Source organism: Bradysia coprophila, unplaced genomic scaffold, assembly GCF_014529535.1.
Source record: "Bradysia coprophila strain Holo2 unplaced genomic scaffold, BU_Bcop_v1 contig_232, whole genome shotgun sequence".
NCBI lineage: Eukaryota > Metazoa > Arthropoda > Insecta > Diptera > Sciaridae > Bradysia > Bradysia coprophila.
The window spans coordinates 9,683,682-9,708,206 of record NW_023503493.1 but is presented as its reverse complement, the minus strand read 5'-3'; the positions used below and the strand labels follow the sequence as shown (position 1 = coordinate 9,708,206).

At 37.0% G+C, this 24,525-nt stretch overlaps 1 protein-coding gene and 1 long non-coding RNA gene across 3 annotated transcripts; one reads left to right on the top strand and one right to left on the bottom strand.

The window, feature by feature from the left end:
* Positions 1-1,943: 1,943 nt before the first annotated feature.
* Positions 1,944-24,012, top strand: LOC119076471 (fizzy-related protein homolog). Of its 2 annotated transcripts, none has more exons than XM_037183247.1 (6): positions 1,944-2,336; positions 7,566-7,943; positions 11,254-11,506; positions 20,772-21,005; positions 21,272-21,406; positions 23,076-24,012. In XM_037183247.1, exons 2-6 carry the CDS (start codon positions 7,831-7,833, stop codon positions 23,766-23,768), a joined length of 1,428 nt encoding a protein of 475 aa, XP_037039142.1. In that variant the 5' UTR covers positions 1,944-2,336; positions 7,566-7,830; the 3' UTR covers positions 23,769-24,012. The 2 variants fall into 2 exon arrangements, with proteins under 2 accessions (XP_037039142.1, XP_037039143.1); XM_037183248.1 differs by lacking the exon at positions 1,944-2,336 and adding an exon at positions 7,170-7,431.
* LOC119076499 lies at positions 3,382-5,368 on the bottom strand. Its single transcript, XR_005087635.1, has 3 exons — positions 5,359-5,368; positions 3,905-3,906; positions 3,382-3,673 (listed from the first exon to the last, which is right to left on the bottom strand). It is a non-coding gene; the product is annotated as an uncharacterized LOC119076499 (long non-coding RNA).
* Positions 24,013-24,525: the final 513 nt, after the last annotated feature.

Here is a 24,525-nt window from a genome sequence, read left to right as displayed (position 1 = left end):
GTGTGAAGAAACGCCAATTAGCTGATTTTTTTCGTTTTGTCGTTTCTTCACACTTTGGCGATTTTTCTTGGCGGCTCTTCACACTTTGGCAATTCGTCACTTTTTTAGAATTTTTTAAATCGCCAAAAAAAATCGACAAAGTGTGAAGAAACGACAACAAAAATCGCCAAAGTGAGAAGAAACGCCAAGAAAATTCGCCAAAGTGAGAAGAAACGACAAAAAGAAAAAAATCAAATAATTGCCGTTTCTTCACACTTTGGCGATTTTTCTTGGTGGTTCTTCACACTTTGGCGATTTTTTTTGGCGATGTACTTTTTTCTTGGCGATTTGACTTTGGCGATACTTCACGGGAATTCCGTAAATCGGTTACGATTTTCTTATTAATAGATCGAAGAAATTGTTCCTGTGATTGCCGCTTAATACGTGTGTCGCTACTGGTTTGAGGATACAGGGGCTACAGTTTTTTACATGTTATAGCCAAGGATGTATATGAGGTGACGTGGTCATCACAAAAAAAAACCTGGCGGCTATCGGTAACTCAAACTACATTTCATTAAAAAATTTCATCTGAAATTACGCTACAATCTTGTATGAAACTCACACCACAGTTCAGTGAATTTTTTGTGATAACGGCCGCAGCGATCGACGTAATCTTCTCATACACAACCTTGGTTATAGCGGTTATAGCACAAAATCGCATTTATTATGCATGTGCACTCTCAGATTGTACAACATGGAGAAACTGAATTGTATACCCTTGTCGGTGATTCCAACCAACACTATTTACCTATAAGCTCATGCCATTCTTTTACTTCATTTGTTTTAACCAAGGCTGTATACTTTGGGGAGGTCACGCAGATGCGCGGGTTACACACCACGTTTCATACAAAAAATTCACCACGCCGTACAAATTCAATTTTGGTGAATTTGTTTGTATGGAAAAGGTGTGTTCCCGCGTATCTAACAAAATGGCGATCTGCGTCAAGGTTCTGAAAGAACAGGTTAAGACACTTTTGAGTTGATCACGACGGCGGTGTGATCAAAATTTTCCTGTAGCGCCAACTAGATTTGGAAAATTTGATATGACGATTTTAACTTAACAAAAAAAATTTTTGTTTTCAAGTTGACTTTTCAAACAATATACATGTCTGAATTGTCAAGATTTTTGTTTCACCCGCCTTCGTAAGTGTCTTAACCTGTTCTTTCATAACCTTGATCTGCATTGACCTTCCCAAAGTATCAACCTTGAAGTATATAGCCTTGGTTTTAACACTGGGTGCTGATATAATTTCAATAGAATTTCCATTTATCTGTGTTGAATTACTTTTCCGAAATTCGAGCATATTACCATAATTCACATTTTGGATTGTATCAACTGAAGGTTGCTAGGAATCTCGCGCCGCGTCATTCACAATAATTGACATTTTGACACATTTTGTATAAGGAAGATGTCACTTTGTGAATTATTGTGAATGACGCGGCGCGAGATTCCTCAACACCCAACTGAATTAAGCAAATCACCAATTCACCAAATTCAGCATTATCTATCGATGTAAAATTGCGTATTTTCCAATAAAAGAGACTTTTTATCCCCCTAATTGCTTCCAATACATCATTAGTAGTAAATGAACGAACATTGATTTCTTCCAATAAGTGTTTGAAAGACTTGAAAGAATTGTTTCAGTTAATTTTTGTTTTCTACATAATCAAAGATGAATCTCTATTTGACAATTCGCAACTAACCACACGGCTACTCTATTAGTATTGATGAAAAGTATGAGAAATCCACGCCACACAGTCCAACGTTTATGTCTCTTACTTTTTATTTTAAATTTTCCCGCTAAAATTATAACGTACTAGCTGGCCTGTCACTGTCAGAAATTGAAAGAAAGACAGACGAGACAGGAGATGCGAGCAGATGGTACACTTTGTCGCATACGCATACGCAACGACGCCATTACTAAAGTTTCTTTTTGACGTTTTTCGATTACAAACCAAATTCGAACGTTAGGAATCGAAAATTGTGAAAATTTACTACGATTCTTTACGTTTGTAATTCCAATTTGTTCAAAAATAGTTGAACGGGATTAAGACAAATATGTAATTCGTGATTAGAAGACGGTTTTCTCGGTGGACCGCGCAAAAATTGGATTTAACGGGACATGCATTTTTTTTTCTCTTTTGATCTCGCATCATTGTTTTGTGTCGTCGAACATAAATAATCAGTTTTTCATCCCACATTGGGTTTTATTAGACAAAAAATCAAAATTGTGCAAAGAAAGTGCTCACGGGAATCGTGTGTTGATCGGAAATAATTGATATTATTTTGGAAAGAGGTGAGTTGATTACTCCCGCAATTTGGGATGTGTTTGCGTGAACTTTGTTGGTTATTTTGTGTGTATGTGTGTGTGTTTGCATTGTAAACATTTTGTCAGTGGAACATTCAATGAACGACTAGGGAATGGTTTCCCATCATTGTGCACTATGATAGCCTCTTAATTGTTTCTCAAGAAATTTCGAAAATATTCGGTATAATCGCGAAATGAAATGAAAGTAAGCGTCGCCCTGCCAACAATTTCAAGCCGGAGCTTTCTATTTCAAACTGTTCGATAAGCTGAGACATTGACCTATTTTCAGACCTGTCCCGGTTTAAAATGAACCGACTCCATTGTTTTTAATGTTTCTAAATGCATCTGGTTTGTTCCATCCTACGGTAAAAACCATTTTTGACAAGCCGAAAATGAACTAGAGCGTCCACAGAGCCACAACCTCAACGCTTTTGCTAACAATTTGTCAATAATTTTTTGCGTCTGGTTCTATGGATGACCCTTTGACAGCTCAAATAGCCTTATGGAACTGACCTATTCGTACGTATAATTCACCGTTTGTCTGGCTGTAAACGTTATACAAAAATTACGCTCACTGTCATAAAGCGATGCGAAGAACAATAACGAAATAACAATAATAACGAAGAAGATTAGGGATAAAAAGTGACTCAGCCTTACTTTGATAAAACATCTGTGTCACCATGGAACATTTCTGGTGATTTCATTATCGTCGTGAGGGTTAGGTGGCATGGGCTTGAGTGGACCTGCATCGAGACCTGAATTCGATAATATGTTTCTGGGGGACTCTTGGTGACTGTAGTTCTGTTTTATGCACAACTTTAATTGCTTTACACACTGAGAATGGTTCTACATATCTATAGCCTGTCAACGAGACGAGAAAAAATGGGTTAAAGGCGTTAAAGAGTGCTTGCGCAGCTAAGCTGCACTGATAAAGTCACCTTGCTCTGAGCTCTAGAAGTTTTTGTTTGTATTTTTCTAAAGAATTTCTATAAATTTTGTAAACAAATCAGATTGAAATTTGATTATCAGACACAATAAGGGAGGTACCGCATATACTTTTTAGTTGATTTTCTTGAAGAACTCGGAAAATAAAGAGACCCGTGTTTTTTCTTTTCTCGAAAAAATCAAAATTCGAAAAATTATCACTGGTTGAAGTTGAAAAAATTTTCACACCCGATCACACCCGCCATACAAATTGTTGTTGTAATGGTCATTTACATGGGAAGTATAAAGTGCCCTATAGAGGGTACTATTGCTCGAATCAAGAAAGACAAAAACACGGATCCTTTTATTTTCCGAATTCTTCAAGAAAATGGAAAAAAAATCTTTTTGTACCTCCCTTATTCCCTGGGTAAAACTTTACTATCGGAATGTCGGCACGCTTCGTTGATAGACTAATCTTTTTCAAAATGTTGTCATTGTTTTCGGAATTTTTACTCTTTAATTAGACAAAGCTTAATGCTTAGTTTCCTCTTACCAAAAAAGTACTCCGTGTGAGAGACAAAATTGAATTTTTTCAATTTTTTCTTTGTTTTTTTGACAGCTTGCTCTCTCACGGCTCTCTCACGGAGTACTTTTTGTTGGGTGGAGTGGACACTTAAGTCCTTCTTCAAAAGACAGCTCTCAGCCTCCCAATGCCATTGATGTCTGCGTTTGACCACAAACATCTGTGCTATGTGCTATGAGCACCGAGTAAAATGTGAACAATACAAATCATTCTGGCTGCGAATGACGTCTAACATTTAATTTTTATGTAAATCGTTTCTGGAAACGCATTCTTTTTGCACACTGACCCCAATAAAATCGCGAAGAAAATGTTCTCGCCTGAGACTGTCAACACATTACAGTCGAACAATGACATCATAAATGTGTAGAATTTTGCACAAAAAACCAATTTGATCAAAGTTGCTACAACCAATTTTGTCTCCTACACGGAATATCAACTAAAATTCCTTATTCGCTGGTATGTGGTGCATAGCCACAAACTTGGTGTGTTTCTACTTTACTATATCGTACAAACTGCTCAGATCGGATTAAATTCACACAAAAAAATTATTCGTTGAGACAGCAGACATACGGTGTGGTGCTGTAGTCAGTTTTGTCGAAGACAAGATAACTGAAAAAGATAAATCAAAACCGAGATATGATAAGCATAATTCCAATATGTATTCGGAAACAATATTGCCATTAAACGTTGAAGATAAGAATTTAGACAAAAAGTTCAAAAATTATCAATCGAGACGTACCAATGAGCCGTACCCTTCTTTACTTAATCAAGAGGCAGTCAGAAATGAAATTAGAAATGAGGAATGGATCTGGAGGAGGTATGTGAATGACACAAAGAACATGGTTGGAGCTGATTTTTGTCGAAAATTTAGTCAAAATTTTCTCTCAACCTCAATTTGCTAATAAGGAAAATCCTCAGACAATTAAATTTGTCTACTTTCAAAACGTCGCACAGTGTTCCAAAACGTTACTGCCACATTCATAAATCTATTTTTGACATCAGTACGTCACTTTGCGACCCCTTTATGTCCGGAATTACCCTACAGTAACAGTAGACTTTCGAAAAACCAAGAAAAATTTTTGTTGGTTTTTTGGGTTTTGGAGCCCATTTTCCCCGTGAGGGGTTTGTAAATTTTCCATGTTAAATATAAAAATCCTAAGGACGTTGCAACTTGCATTGAGACACCTCAAGCATACTCCTTATGGTATTTTCTATGTTCCCCTGCCTCTCGCCTTCACTTACTACTGCAGAAATGTTAGAGACAACGATTTTATTTCATGAGGCTTTTTTGAATTTTTTTGGTTATTGATGAAAATGTGGAATAAGAGATCTGTTTTACAGCGATTGGTGAGCAGGTAGGTTCGGGAACATAGAAAATACCATAAGGAGTATGCTTGAGGTGTCTCAATGCAAGTTGCAACGTCCTTAGGATTTTTATATTTAACATGGAAAATTTACAAACCCCTCACGGGGAAAATGGGCTCCAAAACCCAAAAAACCAACAAAAATTTTTCTTGGTTTTTCGAAAGTCTACTGTTACTGTAGGGTAATTCCGGACATAAGGGGGTCGCAAAGTGACGTACTGATGTCAAAAATAGATTTATGAATGTGGCAGTAACGTTTTGGAACACTGTGCGTCGTAGGTCGATAATTTTGTGATAGTCTCATCGATATGCGAGTCTCAGACTCAAATGGTTATCCTCTGTCAAATAAAAATCTTTTTCACCTTCACTCGTAAAATCATACGAGTTCGTTCAAATAATTTGCCTTTCGAACACATATCTGTAGTCGAGGAAGCATACCTTTGTTAATAAAGTATTGAGAGGACGACTTTCACGGAAACTGTTTAAGAAATTCTAGTCGGATGCCACTGTCATTTCTGTCGACGAAGTATGAGAGAAGTCTTAATTGCACTTACTGATACGAAAAACATTTGTTCTACGACTTTCTGTTTTGAGTCCTAACTAGAGTGGCCCTAGTTAGTGGCCCATCTGGGCCGACACGTATTGTAGAAAGTCTAAATTGGTCTAGAATGACAAATGAATAATGAAATTGGAAAATGAAAGTTTTGTTGAAAGGTCTGTTGTGGCAGACAAGTTAGTTTGACCTGTCAGTCAAGACAGACCTTTCAATAAAATTGTTATTTTTCAATTGCATTATTGAAGCAATACCTTCATTTTGACGCCAATTTGGATTTTCTGCGATGTATAACACATAAAAAACAACTAAACAGACCATAAATGCAACGGAGTTACACTTCGATCAATTGTTATTTTAGAGCAATCAATAAAATGCGACGTAAAAATTAGTGAATTTTCGGGGAATTTGATTCCCTTAAAATAGACCCTGACTCAAGGTGCCGTAACAGCATCGGTCTATAAATCTTTGAGAGACGTAGAAGACGTGGAGTGAATTCATAACTCACATACTCGTAAATCTCGAGTTAAAATCGTTACTCAAGTGGAATTGTAACTACCTAGGAATCATAATAGACCAACTCCTCGTTGAACTCAAGATTTACTAGCGGTTGGTGACCATCTGACCGTTGCCATACAGTCACACATTCAGCTATATTCTTACTTATGACGATTCGAAAGGCATTCAAAAAATGTTAGTTGATGGGTGGACAAGCAAAACGGTCGATAAATTGGAATTGTTCTTTAGTTGCTGATGTGTATTGAGCAATTCAATTTATTTCCGTCACTGCATATTGCTTGTATTCTACGTGTATGTTACTTATATGCAGAAAGTGATAACGACTAGGTGTAGGTATTATAATCGGTAAAGAGTGTGCCCCGGCAAATAGCATAAATGAATGTTCAGCACGACACATTTATTGATAAAATTTGTTTTCCATTTCGAGTGACTGTTTCAATTTCAATACTCAATTTTCGAGTGTATTTAATTACTTAACCCAAATTTTAGTTCACTCATTAGACGAAGTAAATAGCGAACAGTACATAACCGGCCACGGAAAACATAGAACAATTTATTCGTTACGCCAAGAAGATGATAAATGTAATGACAAACAATAATGACGATTGTGCGAATGAATTGAAAATATTGAAAACGATTTGCATAAAATAAAATTTTGAAAAAAAAGGTTGTCGTCTATGCGTTGGCTGGGTATGGGGGATAGCCACATGTATATATTCGGTAAAATCTAATATATTTATTGTTCGGAATATATACAGAACATTGGATGTGTATATTGATCGAACATCGCGCACTCACATACATTTATGTCAACAGCTGATGTGTTCTGTGTGCTTGGAACGGCTAGCACATTATTGCAATGTGAGTAATCAGTTTGTCGATGTCGTTCAACCGACAAACATAGAAGAGTGGAAAATCTATATAATTTTTGTAATAAACGAACTCTGTCGGGGACAAGGTTGCAATTTCATTTAGTTTAATTAAAGTAGCAGTTTCGTACACGACACGTTCAGTTGTCAATACGGTTTCGTTTGAAGTTCATTTATTTTTGGGGCGAGTTTTTTTTACGACGATCAGAAAACACACGAAAATTTATTGGCAATCATTCCGGACTCGTTTTTTCTTTCTGCTGTTAATGTTGTAAGTGTACATGATGTTGCATGTCTGACGATTCATTTCCTAGGTTAACGTACTCTTTTACTTTGCCCGACCATATTGTAACATAAATTGGTTTAAAATAAACAATTTCCTTTTCTCTATTTCTCGTAAACCAGGCGACACGAACAGTTCGTTTCCAAACACCCACGTTTACAATCCGAAATCAACCCACCCAGAAGAGACAATACTGGAGATTCATCATTCGAAGAAACCGGAGATAAGTTTCTCTAATTGCGTTTAAGTGAATTTTGTGATCATAATAGACTCGCATTCATTCGGTGTGAGTGTTAAATTGGTGTGTTAAAAGACAAGAATTCAAAGAGAACGAGCTCCGTTCCATTGTTCCGGCTGTGGTGAAATTCGAAACAAAAAGAGTGTAAAATGTACAGTCCAGATTATGAAAAGAGAATATTGAAATTTTCCAGTCCGGTTGCGCGGAGTCTGTATTGCAACGAAGGAAACAGTTCGTCGTTGGATCGATTCATACCATCCAGGTGAGTTGACTATGTAGATCTATCGTTTTTAGCCCCGTACGAAGTACTGGGGGCTTATAAGATTAATATGCCGTTTGTAACACGTCGAATTGGAAGCAGACAGTAAGGGCAAAGCATTTGGTTATGTTCATAGATGACGAATCCGCAATAAAAAAAATGTCCGTCCGTCCGTCCGTCCGTCCGTCCGTGACCCCTCTAGCTAGAGTAAATCGCAACCTTTTTTCAAAATTCTTTTTTTCCCCGATTGGTATCGACAAAAGTAAGGTCAAGTTCGAAAATGGGCATGGTAGGGTCGGCCCTTCCAGAGCTAGGGCCCTATAGGTGTTTTTCAGTCTTTCGACGATATCTACCGAAATATGCACGCAATAGCTGCTTGTGATATATCAAATGAAAGGTATTGACGAGTAGAACAAAGTTGCTGAACATTGTTTTTGGGTAAGATGCAACGTGGGCTTGTTGGGAGGGCTCAAAGGTCGTTACTCGGCCCTAAGTGTTTTTTGCACATAAATCGAGTAAATCTCATCCGATTTTGCTAGTTTTAGTTTTTTATGGAAGGTAATTGAATACCGAAAAGAACGTGACGAAAAAAGTTTCAAATTAGGGCCCTTGGACTAAGGCCGCTACTCGGCCCTAAGTGTTTTTTGCACATAAATCGAGTAAATCTCATCCGATTTTGCTAGATTTAGTTTTTTATGGAGTCTAATTGAATACGGAATAGAATGATGGCGAAAAAAGTTTCAAATTTGGGCCCTTGGACTAAGGCCGCTACTCGGCCCTAAGTGTTTTTTGCACATAAATCGAGTAAATCTCATCCGATTTTGCTAGTTTTTGTTTCATTTGAGAGATAATTGAATGACGAATAGAATGATGGCAAAAAAAGTTTCAAATTTGGGCCCTTGGACTAAGGCCGCTACTCGGCCCTAAGTGTTTTTTGCACATAAATCGAGTAAATCTCATCCGATTTTGCTAGATTTAGTTTTTTATGGAGTCTAATTGAATACCGAAAAGAACGTGGCGAAAAAAGTTTCAAATTTGGGCTCTTGGACTAAGGCCGCTACTCGGCCCTAAGTGTTTTTTGCACATAAATCGAGTAAATCTCATCCGATTTTGCTAGTTTTTGTTTCATTTGAGAGATAATTGAATGACGAATAGAATGATGGCAAAAAAAGTTTCAAATTTGGGCCCTTGCACTAAGGCCGCTACTCGGCCCTAAGTGCTTTTTGCACATAAATCGAGTAAATCTCAACCGATTTTGCTTGTTTTTGTTTCATTTGAGAGGTAATTGAATACCCAATGGAAAGTTGGCAAAAAATTTTGGGTTTCTAAAATAATGTCGTAAATTGTTGGTTTTATTTGAAAGGTACTTCGTACGGGCTTTCGTAATTGCGCTATGCGCAATTTTAAAAATGAACAGTTTCAGTAAATTTGACAATGCGCAACTTGACTTGCATTTTGGTAACATACGCATTAGAGGGTTGTGGACGTATTAGGGTTCCGAGCTTATTAGGGCTACGGACGTATAATGGTTGCGGACAAAATTGGATTACGGGTTGTACGGGGCTAAGTCGCAGCAAACGCTCCGACTGTTCTGATGCCTTGTTTTTGAGTGACAGTGATGACACTGTAAGAACAAAGAATGAGATGGTGGAATAATGGAAACTCTCCGCTCTGTACCGGTATTGTGAAATAGGGCTAATGAGTTGAGACATAAATAAATTCTCAGATTTAAAGAACTTTGTTGTTGTCACACGGGGCTCATATTCATAGATTTGTTTACAAAGGCTTGAGGTCCAAATTTGCTTCAGCTGATTTTCAGCTGGTTCACTCAAACAAACAAAACTGGTTATGAGTGTATATACGGCAGAACACACATGCGCGTGGTAGTGGTAGAACCGTATATAAACATACACAGCGAGTTTTCCTTGTATGAGTGATTCACGTGAACATCAGCTGAAGCAAACTTGAGCTGAAATTTGATTGCTCTTTACTGTGAAATTCCTAAAAAGTTTCTTTAAAATCGACGGACCGAGTTGACCGGCTTTGCTTTCTAACATTAGTTTGGACTTTTAATTCAAATTTTGAAGTGTGAGTCTGAGTTCTGGCTGAGTCTGAGTTCAAGGCTGTTACGTTACGTATCGATCAAATGTCTCCTTCTAGGAATGTTGAAATTTTAGTGATCATCGAAGGGCGGATGAATTCCGGATGCTCCGTCAACAAAAAGAAAAACCTTTCAAATATTTTGAAAACTGAGAATCGTTTCAACAGAATATCCCCAAAAGAGAAGAAAATCTTCAACCAAGAACCTCAGAAAACTAAAAAAAATCCTTCGAAATCCAAAAATCTTCAAAAAATCAAGAAGAAAATCCTGAAAAATCGATGCCAATCCTCCGAGGATTTTCTTTCTGCAAATCCTTTGTCAACGAAATAGTTCCGGAACATAAATCAAGATTAGCTCGTTCGGTATGTGAACAATAAACAGGTGTTGGTATCGTCAGGGAGTATCGTCTCAAAAATCAGTTTGACAATGTTGCACGTTAGTGACAAGAATTTCTTCTAGAGTGATTTCAGCAAGATTCGCAGACCGATTTTGCGTTTTCTAGAATAATTGTCTGCGCTGCCTCTGGTGCCACTAGAATATTTAAGTGTCTTACCTATTCGTCTTTTCAGAGCCTAGCGAATTCTTCATCTATTAAAAACACGCTGAGTGGTCTTGCAGTCACCAATCTGTGCGGAACAATAGAATCAAATCGTAGAAATTTTTGTCGAGAGTTTCTAGTCCTGTCTTTTATGCAAAAGATTCTAACGGGTTCGTTCTTCTAATTAACTCACTGTGTTAACCAACAAAAACAAACATTTCGTTGCACCATCACTGTAAGAAGTAACAGTCACGGGTCGTATCGATCCGTATTTTCTTTTGTTATGATTCTCCTATTTCCAGCATACCATCCATTGGTTTATTGTTCTTAGCTGAAATGTTCGAATTTACAAATCTATTTACCTCAAGCTAATTCCGATTTAATTATATTGCTTCTACCGAGAATTCCTTTGCAAAACCGCATTGTTGACTTGCAAATGAACAACATGCAATGTATGCACTTACCGTTCACTGCTAATTATACAAATAAGTAAATTTTTACGAAGATGTTACCGACCAAATGAACAGTTAGAATCGACGATAATTTTCGCAACTTGAATTTTCCTCATTTTAGTGCTGACTCTAGCGAATTCCGATTATTTACAACAATTTTATTGAAGAAACAAAAATATAAATTTCAATAAAAAAAACACCTCTCCGTTTCCACACACACAGAGCGAACAACAATTGGCAAACGAATTTTGCATCGATCACAAAATCCAACGAAAGTTCGCCACAATCCAACAAAAAGCAGCGTGATGTCGGCGAATCGGCCCGTGATAGTTTGGCGTATTCGTGTCTCCTGAAAAATGAATTGCTCGGCACGAATATTGATGATGTGAAAACAGTCACCGATGACCGAAACGAAAACAGTTTTATGCCCAGTGCTAAAAGAGGCCTTTTCAAATATCAGTCACCATCGAAACAGGTTAGTATATCAGCCAATGATTTGAATGATATTTTACAGTGTAAGAAAGTTTTTGCCGTCTGACCATGCGCTCCCAAAGTAAACACAGGAGATATTCTAAAAATGAACTAAAACACACTGGATCATACTTTTCATCGAATTCGAGAACATCCGTTTAACTGAAGCGTCATGTTACTTTTAATATAGCGCTTACGGTTACTTTATTCAATTTCCTGTGTATGAGCTCATATATTCACCGCATTCCATCGACTCTATTGAACAAACCTTGAGGGTTTCCATTGCCTTCAGAATTTGTATACTTTGGAAGAATCAAATAGCACGTTGGAAACATTGTCTCCTCATGTAGTGAAAAGAGAAGCAAAATCTAGACCCTTTGGCAGGCTTTGTACTTCCTATAGCTTTTCAATAAACCCGAGTATATAGCAGGATTGATTCTAAGAAATTTAGGCTTTAAGAACATCTCCCTACAAAAATTGCAGCAAAATGAAATATATATAATATAAATAGACCTATAGATACTGTCTGCGTACCAGTTCCTCATGAGGCTACGCGTGACCACGTTTCGAAACCAATGCCATAATGTTACATATACCAATTTGTATCAAAATGAAGGTACAGTCAGAGGCAGTAAAATTTCAGCATGAATTTGCTTCAGCTGATGCACTCATTCACACTCATTTACACATGTTTGTACGGTTGAAGCTGCTACACGCGCGTGGTAGTCATAAAACTGTAAAAACGTATAAACAGTTTTGACTGTTTGTGTGGATCAGCTGAAAAGCAGGTAAAACAAATGCATGCTGAAATTTCAGTTCCTCTAACTGTATTTAAGAGCAATGGATCTTTTGCAAATTTGCAGCCCACGTTTTTTGATGAAAACCATTAAGAGCAAATGGTGTAAAGGAAAAATTGGTTTGTTGGTGATAACTGGAGAAACCTGTGCAGATTACATAAATTTACACAATCTGCAAAGGTTTCTCCAAGTGGGATAAGCTATCACCAACAAACCAATTTTTCCTTTAAAAGTAACACATTTTTGCATGCTTCATGGTTTTACTTTTTCAAAAAAAAAAAGATTCCGGGTCAGAGCTAAATAAAGAATCCAAATGAAAAAAGAAAATGTTCAATCTGATGCTTCCTTGGGAAATTGGGAAGAGTTACTTTACTCGCGGCCCCCCGTAAATGATTCATTACCTGATGAAATTGATGGTCAGTTTTTATTTTCCTGGATTTTCGACCTACGAAACTGTTTGGAAACTGTTGTTTTGACTAGCTGAATGTCAAGATAAAAATGTCCAAACAAAGACTGTACATTTCACAGAAATTTTAAATTAGAATTGGTAATGGAGCCAAGTAACGTGTAGCAACCGGGGCTTCAACAATTTAGACAATTTTATCGCCAATTTTGGATAGTGTCTTAAATTTGGTTGTTGTTGTTGTTGTTTTGAACACACGTTTTGGCTACACGTTAAAACATAGTACAGAAGTGCGTACACCAAAAAGTGTGATTACGGCACCTCGCCTACATCCACGGGCTGGACACTCTATGAATAGCAGCATTTAAAAAATGAAGAATAGTGTCAGACTCGTGCCTACATCTCGGAAACCGTAATAATTCGAGCCATGAAACACCACGCGAGCCAGTGCGGGTTGGTGAGTACGGACCACATGCTTTTCGTGAATCCCGAACCACGCCTATCCTATAGGTTAGCAAAGTCTTTAGGATTTTTTGTCTGGTGCTGATTATATCAGCACCTAAAATTCGACTTCAGATATTTGTACACAGAATTCATTGTGAATGGGTTACGTCATTCATGTCATTCTTCTATGTATGTTTCGTTGAGAGCATCAAACACCTCAACTACCCAGATTATGAAGCGTGAGTGCGCTTAGGAACGTTACTTTCATGCTACGCATTGAGGAAAAATCCTATACAGAATTTGCCCTAACCGGATTTTCTTGGTGGAAGGCCGGTACGTTACCACTGAGACAACCCGTTCTCCCGTTAACATGAGCGCTGTAATCTACTAAAAATCCAGTTTCCATTTCAATTGTACTTTTTGCTGCTACACTTATGCCACCACATACGGTGTCTCGGCCGGAGAGTGTTTTTTTTTTTGTTCTGATTTCTATAATTACAGACATTCAACCACGACACATGATTTCCAATTTTTCCACTTGCTGATAATAAGTAGAAAAAAAACCGAATAAAAATGTGTACCGTGCGCTTCGCAAAGAGACAAAACACCAATCGTAGTAAAAAAAAACATGCAAATTTGTCATACATTGTTCAATTAGCATATACAGTGCCATTTATTGTTGTGCGCGTGGTTTTATCTATTTTTACACGCATGTTTTGTCGCATAGAGTTTCTGCTTTTTTCTCTCAAAAAAATTTATTCAATCGAGATTGAAGACACACATTAATGTTCACATATTGCTTGTATGCAAAAATTGTTTTATCGAAAGAAAGACATAAAAAAGTGTGGAGAATCTAACTTTCAATTGCGTACGAGCCTACACACATTTTTCATTATTGCAAACAGCACTCATATATGCGTCGAATTAAATGCGTAATGAGGAACACACACAAGAAATAGAAACTTTTTCGAGTCGGTAAATTGAATGTTTGATTAATGCGTTAAATGGTCGGATTCAATAAATTTAGCGACGGATGATTAAATCCATGTTCGTCGTTTTTGTACACACTTTTGTGTAGAAAATCGATACAAGTTAACGTTCTGCAATTAATTAGACATTGACACCGGTTCATTGTATGTATTATTGATGTATGTGATCAATCACTGAAAGGCCTATGTCCCGGTTTGTGCTTTATGTTTTTCATTGATGATTATTGACTCATTGTAGAAAACAAAAAATCGATTTCATTCCGAGATCCTGCAGGCCTAAATTACACAATTTAGAAACTAATTGAATACTGCAGCAAAAGGATCGGAACCCATTTGTGACCTAATTATTTAGAACACTCAGCGAAACACTTCTGGATCTGGTTTGTCTACATGTTCGAAATAACTAGGTCAGAAGTGGCCGTCCTTGTTGGAATGGAAAGAAGGCAAGCTTCTTCAATTAGGGACTGTCCACCAAATTTCTCATATTTCCTTATATCTCCCACTCGCCCAATATTGTCTTTCCAGTAACCATGTTCGGTTGAACATCCATTGTGTCCATATGAAGTGTCGATCCACCCTTGAATTTTCGAATTTTGAAATTGGAAAGATGAACGTCGAATGTATTCTTGAACTGAAAAACGCTGAACCAAAGACATAGTGAAGTAGGGCGGATCAGACGCTCAGTTTATGTCATAAAACTCATGCGTTTTCGTTGTGGGGTTTATGTCGCGTCGCCGAGTATCCAATGGAATGACGATCCGTACTACTTTCTATGTTTAACTTTAGGTGTCGTTAAATATCCGTGCTAGTTTCGCAACAACTACACTTGGTTTTATATAGGTCGTCGGTTCTCACTTACCGCCACGTATACACAGTCATTCATTGAATCCAATAATTTTCAACAATTTTGTTGTTTGTCTGTTAGTCATACGTTTAAATATAATACCGTCTGGAAGTTTAATTTAAAAAGAAAATGTATTTTTGAATCCAAAGACTAGATAGAGTTCGTTTGCATGAATGGAGAATGAATAAATTGAATTGAATTTGAATTGCAACACATTGCCGGTTATAATATTGAGGTATTGAGTAAAATGCATACACAATCAACTATGGAAACGAATTTACACAGAATGCCAAAAACACTTGAAAAGAACAATTGGCTTGTTTTTCATGTCTGCGATGTGAATAACCTTATTTTCTCCACTCAAAACACCTTGACTGACATTTTTGTTGATGCTTTGTTTGATTCCAGCTTCAATCAGAAAATTTCTACTTTCTTACCTTTTTCTCTTCATCGGAAGAAAATAGAAGTTTTCGATTCACGACACTCGCTTCGCTCTCTCACAATTTGTGTAGCAGACAAACTATTCAATTTCTAAGATGAAACTCAGGTACAGTTCCATTCAAATTTCTAGTGCGGCTCTGATTCCCCTTGTACATTTATTTCATTTTAAATGTCCAATTTACTCTGATTGTGTTCTGTACTGTTCACATGCTATGCACTTCTATAAATGTTCATAAAACAGTATTCGCTTGTCGATAAAAGTCCCACAATATCGAAGGTTATCAGTTGATTATGCGCTCCAATTTCGCAATCTCATAAATGTCATAAATGCACGAATTTGTTACATTTATTTTTTTGGTTTCTATAAACAGTCCAGCGTCATTAAAAAAAAACTTATACACAGCGCTCGAACGCAGCTTCTTCACGGTACATTTATTTACGGGATTGCGTAAAAATATTTACACAAAAAAAGTTCTTTTGCATAAGCTCTTATCAGTTGGCACTTAGCATACATAACTTTGGAAGTGTTAAGTATAAACACAGAGTCAATTACGCGAAAAGTGATGCGATATTTAATTTGGATCATGCAAATTAATTTTAATTAAAAATTGTCTAAATATAAGCACGCTCTACGAACAAGTCTACAAGCTCTTCCACGACAAACATCACTTATCAAGTGGTAGTACTTGTGTGAGGGAATATTTTAAAACATCAAATAACGTCGAGAATTAATTAATTAAATAAAATTAATGTCGAGAATGAATGGACTCGTTTGGCCTTTCATAGTCTACAACTAAATTTAGTTCATTCTATCCAACAGAGTTGATCCTTGATTTTCATTAACGTTTTCGCCATGCGTAATTTACCGTCGTTTTGTCGTTTGTATTATATCACTTTTGTGAGCTTCACATCAATCAAATTCTGCGTCGATAAAAGCAACAGGTTTGTGTAGTATCTGTATATCCTTCTCGAATATCGAAAAAACAACAGGTTATGGGCCTAATATTTCGAAGGAAATTTTTGAATGTTTCAGTTCAGAGTCCTGATTAATAAGATCATATAATCAACCGTTCAGACCTTCAAATCCTTTCTATGCAACGCCTCAATAAAATTGAAACTATTTCCCACTTGATCAGTGAACAAAATCTTATCGGGTCGTGATGTATTCGATGTATTAAACAGTTCGATCGAATTAATGGCTTGACAATACGTTCATTATACGATAACCTTAACATCACAATGATCCAACCCTCAACAATCTATTTGCAATAAAAATAAAATTTTCTATTTCAAACCGAGATAAATTCACGCGCAAAATGTCATCCTACAGACGACTCATTTATTATGCATATCAGTTCATTGCAATAAATATAATCCACCTTCAAATATAATCGTTGACGACCGAAAAAGTCAATTTAGACATTTTAAAAAAAAATCATTTTAAACCAACAAAAATGCGTGTATTTATTGCGCTACGTTTTTTTGTCGATGCGTTTCGGATTTGTTTAAAATCAGCGAAAAAAAAGGTAATTAGAAGCAAAAATTAACGACAATTCCCATGCAAATGATCTCCTAATCGATATTATGTCAACAAATCAAATCGCATTTTATTACTGAATTTAGAAGAAGAAAAAAAAATTGTCAACCGACCCGACATTCATATAGTTCGGCGGAACGCATAAAATGTTTTTTTTTATTCTTCTTTAAATGAATGCACGCACAATTTCTGAATATACAGAGAAGTCAGGAAGATGGACACTTTGCATAATTTCGATTATTTTAATTTATTTGATTAAGTTGTTATGCGGACTGGTCTACATGTTATATGTGTATATGCATACGATATGTTTTCGGTATTTGAAGGTTGCTGCCTCCGTAAATGGTGTGTTGATTTTTCGCCGTTCAATATTCAACAATTTAGCTGCCGAAGGTTCTAATCACATTTTCGAACCTTTTTGGTATTTTTTTTCGAATACCTAATCAGACCGAATATCCGTTCTTCAATTACCGGTAATCGAACCAACCAAATATTAGCAAGAAGATAAAACTAAATCGTGCAGAGCTCCCACTCCTCCTTTCAAAAATCAAACACATAATTGTCATCCAAAGGGCCTCACTGACGCAACTAGTTGTTCTTCAACATATTTCCATAGCAAAAACTTTCTTGTATTTATACGGGTTCTCTCGCGATTGTAATGGCTAATGAACTGAGTGGCACCCGGGTGACAATATGAAATCAATTTCTTTCTCAACTTTCGCTTTGCTGGAAAAAATAGTGAAAATTTCACGAATTCAAAGAAAGTTTCGATAAATATCGCTCAACCCCAGAAGCTAATTTCCCAACAAAAGACTCTGCTATCAACCCATCGTATGCTTCAGCTAAAAAAAAACTTTTGTTTTAGTAGTCCACAAAGAGACCGACTCGCAGAATTCTACACAAAAATTTTAAATTAAAACCACAAAGTCTCCAAAGAGGTCTTGGGAGTGCTGCAAAACTGAAGAACGTCGTAAGCAAACTATTCCAAGTTAAATTATTCAAAAATTATTTCCGGCAGTTACTTCCAATTGTCTTCAGTTCGTCGACTGTATCGATAAGCATGAATTTTAAATACGTTGCACTAATGTCTGTATATTCCATTCATAATTATAACAACAGACATTCTCGTCTCTGTGTGTTTAATTATGATTTTTAGAATAAATTCAATCTGAGCGTATAATGTTGGGTAGAATAAATTCCGAAGGTAGAATACATAATCCCTCCAGTCCTATCATACGTACAATTAAGCATGAACATTGAAAATCATCAGAATCAAAAACGTACGGTAGAATAATTCGCCTAATTGGTGGTGTAACGAAAATCGAACGCTCAAACTTTTTCACAAAATATTACTCTGATTGATTTGAAACTTTCGAGCGAATCTCTCGAAAAGTTCAAAACGAGACTAGAAATAACGGTTAATCGACAATCTGTTTTCCGACTTTACCAGGTCATTATAGAAAAGGGTGGAGGACATTCGAAAAGGACAAATGTCCTCCGTCATAGAGTGGTTAAAGTCGAAGAGACAATACATGAGAATGGGGTGAATGGGTGAAGAAGAAAAACATAAAAAGGTTGGACAGTCATAGTGTTCTAAAAACTATCTGATCGCCTTGAAAATCAGTTTTAATTTAAAAGTTTCATGTTCGACATTCTCCAATCACCCAAACAATTACACACTTACTTATCCAGTCACTGTTCCACCACATTTTTCTACAAAAAGAAATATTTGTGCTGACTTATCGCAAATCGATTATGCGGTTCTGTCTCAGTAATATAGACTTTCATAGTCACATTCGTACACACAATCGCCACGTAAATGCATTTCTCTGTTACTCGGTAGTATAATCAACGAAAGTAATTTGACTCCGAGATTGTGGCCAAATCGCATCGCATAATGTTTTCGTTCGATAAAATATGGAATTGAAATAATGGAATTTCGAACAGCGAAATTAGTTCCCAAAATTTTAGGCCTTGGATAAATTACTTGATGACTTTTGCATGTTTCGTTCGCACGATTTATTTAGAAAATATTGGAATCGGTTTTGTATGGGAATTGATGGGAATAATTCGAGCTGACTTTTGATCAGAACGTTTGTTTTTCTTGAGATAAAATGGGTCTTTAGTGTATGATTTAGTGGAGTTGCTATCAAGGCTATTGAAAACCAAACGGTACATTTTCCCATTTTTTGCACCTTTATCTCGCTGTAAATATTGAGGGTAGTATTGTAACCGACTTTCCTTCAGTATTCTACTTCCTGCCCTACACACCTTCAAAGGCTCTGATTTCAATACACAATAAAATTCACTGTAAAATTACTTTAAATTTCTTACAACATCGTCATAATATTCCAGGGAGATGGATGCACTTGTATCGTATGTAAATTCTGCCTCAATACTAAAATACCCACAAATGTTCTCGGTTTTACATTCACCACATTCCATCGGTTCGATTGAAATCAGAAACACTGAAGGAAAACATATCGTTAATGGAACGTACACCTCAAACTTGGGTTTGTTCCGTAAAATATCTGAATCTCTGCGGCTTTGCATTACCTTCAATGTACTTTGGTTTCTATTCGATGGTTCATTAGGTGTTGTGGTTTTCATTTGACTCGCACGATATGGATAATATGTGAGAGTATGAATTGCCTTTGACTACAATCGTGTAATATTAGTTACCACTGATACGATAGTAACTTACCAGCAGGGCCTTCTTTTAAGAAGCTTTTTCTCATATTTCTTGAAATTTCATGAATTTCCTGAAATTTCATAAATTTCCTGAAATTTCATGAATTTCCCTCGGAATTTCCTGAAATTTCATGAATTTCTTGAAATCATTTCTCAAAAGAAGGCCCTGGTTACCTGTCAATAAAATCGTACCACTAACACTGCTCGTACAGTAGATGATAGTGGATAGTACGAGTACAATCAATGGAGTCATTTGTCAGAATCTAGACAATTTTTAGTGACTGGTTTCTAAATTTTGGGCTTTGGTCACACCATCAACTTGAAGTTGAAAGTCCACATTTGTCATCACAAATGATTTTGTGTTGGCAACGAGTATTATGTTCTTCCTGAAATGTAAAATCGAGATATAGAGACTTGTGAAGGTATTCTGAATTATCAACATGTAGATTTGAAGATTTCATTCATAAACTGTGAAAACAGTGTTGTGCTTCATTGCAGAATCAATAAGATTATTTAATTAACAACGTGTGAAGGGTTGAGACTAGATCATTATGCTATACTAGTTTTGCTGCTCATGGTTTTACTCTTTGAAACCCTGTCATTAACGATTTTACTGCGAGTGGTAAGATGACCGCGAAAAATAGTGCCATCTAGGAGCGAAACTTGTGGGAATACCAATTCTCCCAACAATACTCTACCGATAAGGGCTCTACACACAACTTCACTACACTTGAACCGATTGTTTTGGTTTAAAAATCTGACAATCAGGTGAAATCTATCTGTGGTTGAGTTTTGAGAATATTATCACACCGACACCTCAATCAAGTAGTGAAGAGCAGAGGAGTAAATCACTAAAGCTATTGAGTTGGTGAGTCGGTGAGCGGAAAATAATTCACTTTTTGACTCATTTCTTTGGCGTTGCGAGCCTTCCATTATCGCGTAGGCTATCAACAATTCCAATTGCTTGTTATGTTAATTAAATATTTCAAGGTCTTCCCGACGCAAAGAACATTAAACTTTTTTTTTTCTTTGTTTGTTTTCCTTTTACTTTCTTGCAATTAATTCAAAACAATTCGAAAATGAAATGAATTCAATTAAAAATGGAATTTCGTTGCTGTTACAGGATTTCAATGAACAATGCCCGTACTCCCTGTCACCGGTCAGCATCAAGAGTCAAAAACTTCTACGATCTCCAAGGAAAGCGACACGAAAAATATCCCGCATCCCGTTCAAAGTGCTAGACGCGCCCGAACTACAAGACGATTTCTATTTGAATTTAGTCGATTGGTCGGCACAAAATGTATTAGCCGTTGGTTTGGGTAGCTGTGTGTACCTATGGAGCGCTTGTACGAGTCAAGTAAGTTCAACCAAAATTTGGTCGATTTTTATTATAATTTGATTTTAGTTTTGAATGCATTTGTGTCCAGTCTTATCTTATCTGCTCAATGTAAAATTATGCGTTGAACTGTGCATCACATAGGTCACGTTCCTTTTCCGATTAGTTTTCATTTTACATTCTCAGCTGATAAGACGCATCGAATGTTATTCGCTTAAAAATACATTCCGTTCGTTTAACTGTCCCATTCATTATAATGTAACGTCTCTCGTTCGAATGATTCACAGGTAACACGTCTATGTGATCTAAGCAACGATGCCAATTCGGTTACATCGGTTTCATGGAGCGAACGAGGCAATCAAGTAGCTGTCGGTACTCATCATGGATATGTAACCGTATGGGATGTAGCAGTCAATAAACAGGTAAGTCATTGGGGAGATAGAGAGAACGGGATAAAAAACGATGTTTGAAGTGGTGTGCAAAATTACTGATCATGTTGATGCATGATGTTATGATCGAATGGACGGAATAATTGCATTTTCTGTTGAAATTTGTATTTACCAACAAACTCGTTTGAATAGATTGGGTCGTCGTGACTTTCATCTTTTACTAATTGCGGTTACACGCACTACGCGTACATTGCACGTTGAATACTAATTTGCAATGTGATGTTTCGCTTTGGTTCAACCGCTTTCGTTCTAATTTAATTAGTGGGAATATTGAACACAAAGAAAAGAACTTCTGGACAACGCACAGACCCGTACGATTCGATGGCATCAGACTGGGCATCAGATTAGATTTGTTGAGTCTTGATATCCTGTGGTGTCTTACATCCTTAGTGAATGTTAAGACGTTTCAATGAAGATGGTAGACTTGAGTAGAAAACGAGACGCCACATACAATCTCTCATAACGGCTTGTTGAGCCCTAGAAAAGCACTAACGACTGTATATTTCGGCCGGCACAAATCGTAGAAAAATTGGTGCCAAATTACGAATGGATTTTAATAATAAAATTTTTGTTGACAGTCCTGTCGTGCCGGCCAACTCAAATTTTCGAATTTTCAAAATGTGTGTGGCAAGAGAAACCTTTAAACAAAAATTTTATTTTTAAATTTCATTCGTCATTTTGGACCAACACCTTCATTTTGTCAAATGTGTTGGGTCTGGCTAATTTTGGAAATTCGGTCTATTACTTTCCGGACTTAGATTTGTACGAGTTTTTCGGTTGTTTTTAAATCCAATCTCTTTGTAAGAGTTGAAGTTTACTTCATCTTACTACACCACATTCAGAACGCCAACGAAGACCAACATTAAATCGATGATTATCTCGATGAACAATGTCTGATTGTCTGATTGAAAGTTATGCTATCAAATCGTATACACCACACAATTCTCTGACGTAAGAATATCGAAATAGTTTTGAGTTCCTTCACTGAAAACACATCTCTCTTCCTGAACTGCCACAAAAAAAATTTAGTTTTTCTACTTTTTTTGTGCTGAAATATCAGAATCGTTGTTTGTCAAACAATCACATTCTGTTTGCTCTTTAATTTAAAAAGATGTAAAAAAATGAGTAAAATGGTAATTCGTTGGACAAACAGATTGTGAGAGAACCAACAAAAAAACTGAATTATTTGATTTAGCTCTAGCTGCTGAAACTGAAAGTAGCAAACGACCATTTATGACTTACGTGTCGCTTGGGTTAGTCAAGTTGATTGAGACTTCAATAATAACTCTGTCCTCGAGCTGACGGTTTATGATTTGTCTCTTAGAAAGGCACAAACAAATGAATTTCACGTCCGTTCTACCTGGCGTGCCGATCGTCTGTAAATGCTTCTGAAACTTCAGATTTGAATGACCAATGGGTCGATTGAATCGTTAGTCTGTCCCACAGAGGTACAGTTGGTCTATTCTGATGAATTTGTGGACTTTCTGTTGTCGCTTTCTCTTTCTACCGATTCAATCGATCCATTGGTCATTCGGAAGTGTCTTGACGTTTAGTTGCTCGTTGTTTTCAAAAATTCATTATTTGTAGTTTAGCAGCAGTGCTCTCATGCCCACACTAACTGTCGTTCTTTTTTTGTTTTCAGATCAACAAACTACAAGGCCATTCAGCCCGTGTCGGTGCATTGGCGTGGAACGGTGACATTTTATCGAGCGGGTCTCGCGATCGATTAATTATGCAACGAGATACGCGCACACCAGCTCTAGTGTCCGAACGTCGGTTGGCCGGTCATCGCCAGGAAGTGTGCGGATTGAAATGGTCTCCAGACAATCAATATCTAGCCAGCGGAGGAAACGACAATCGCCTGTACGTTTGGAGCCAACACTCAACCAGTCCGGTACAATCCTATTCGGAGCACATGGCAGCTGTAAAAGCCATAGCATGGTCACCGCACCATCACGGTCTGTTGGCGAGTGGTGGTGGAACGGCCGATCGGTGTATTCGTTTTTGGAATACGTTAACCGGTCAGCCGATGCAATGCGTGGACACTGGTTCGCAGGTGTGCAATTTGGCCTGGTCAAAGCACTCGTCGGAATTGGTATCGACACATGGCTACTCACAGAATCAGATTTTGGTGTGGAAGTATCCGTCGTTGACACAGGTGGCCAAACTGACCGGCCATTCGTATCGTGTGCTGTATTTGGCACTGAGTCCGGATGGTGAGGCTATTGTGACGGGTGCTGGTGATGAGACGTTACGGTTTTGGAATGTGTTCAGTAAAGCGCGAAGTCAGAAGGAAAACAAAAGCGTGTTAAATCTATTCACCAACATCAGATAAGGACGGTGGTGATGATGGCAACCATTTTGTCGTTAGAATTTTTTTTTTTTTTGCGTTTTACATTTATTTTCGAGTCATTTATTTTTGTAGCAGCAATTTTCGGAGCACCGCCAATGTTTCGGTCAAAGAAGAAAATTTCTTTTTATTTTGGAAAATATTTTGGAAAATAAAAAAATTGTGAAACTGAGTGTCGAAAAGAAAACCTTGCCAATCGTATAAATGAGAGTCACACGCGTACATTTGATTTATTTCTTTGTTTTGTTCAGATCTGCCGCAAAACACTTATTGACTTGCCAAGTGTGGAGAGTAGTTTTGTCATACAATTCCTTTGTTTAATTGAATTCTAACACAAAACTAACTTCCATTGAATGGGTGTCACATTGTCATTCCAGTCCACCAAAAATTAATAAAAAAAAAAAGAAATTCGAATCAATCAACAGCACAAACTCCTATGACATTCCCTACAATGGGAAAGTCTTATAAGTATTTGTCGAATGAAAGGCTTAACGCAACGGTCCGATCCTCATTAGATCGGAACGTTACGTCGACTAATTTAATTTTTAATAAGAACGAATCAGTGTTGTAGCAGAGGATGTTCGGCACGACTAATCTTTTGCAAACAGCCATCGCCATCGAGCTGTAATCATTGAATGTGTTTACGACCGTTGTTTGTTTACGCTAGCGTTTGGTGAAAAATCTATTACTTCATTGACTCTAAACGTAAATGCTAGACACAACTAGCTTCATTTTATCTATT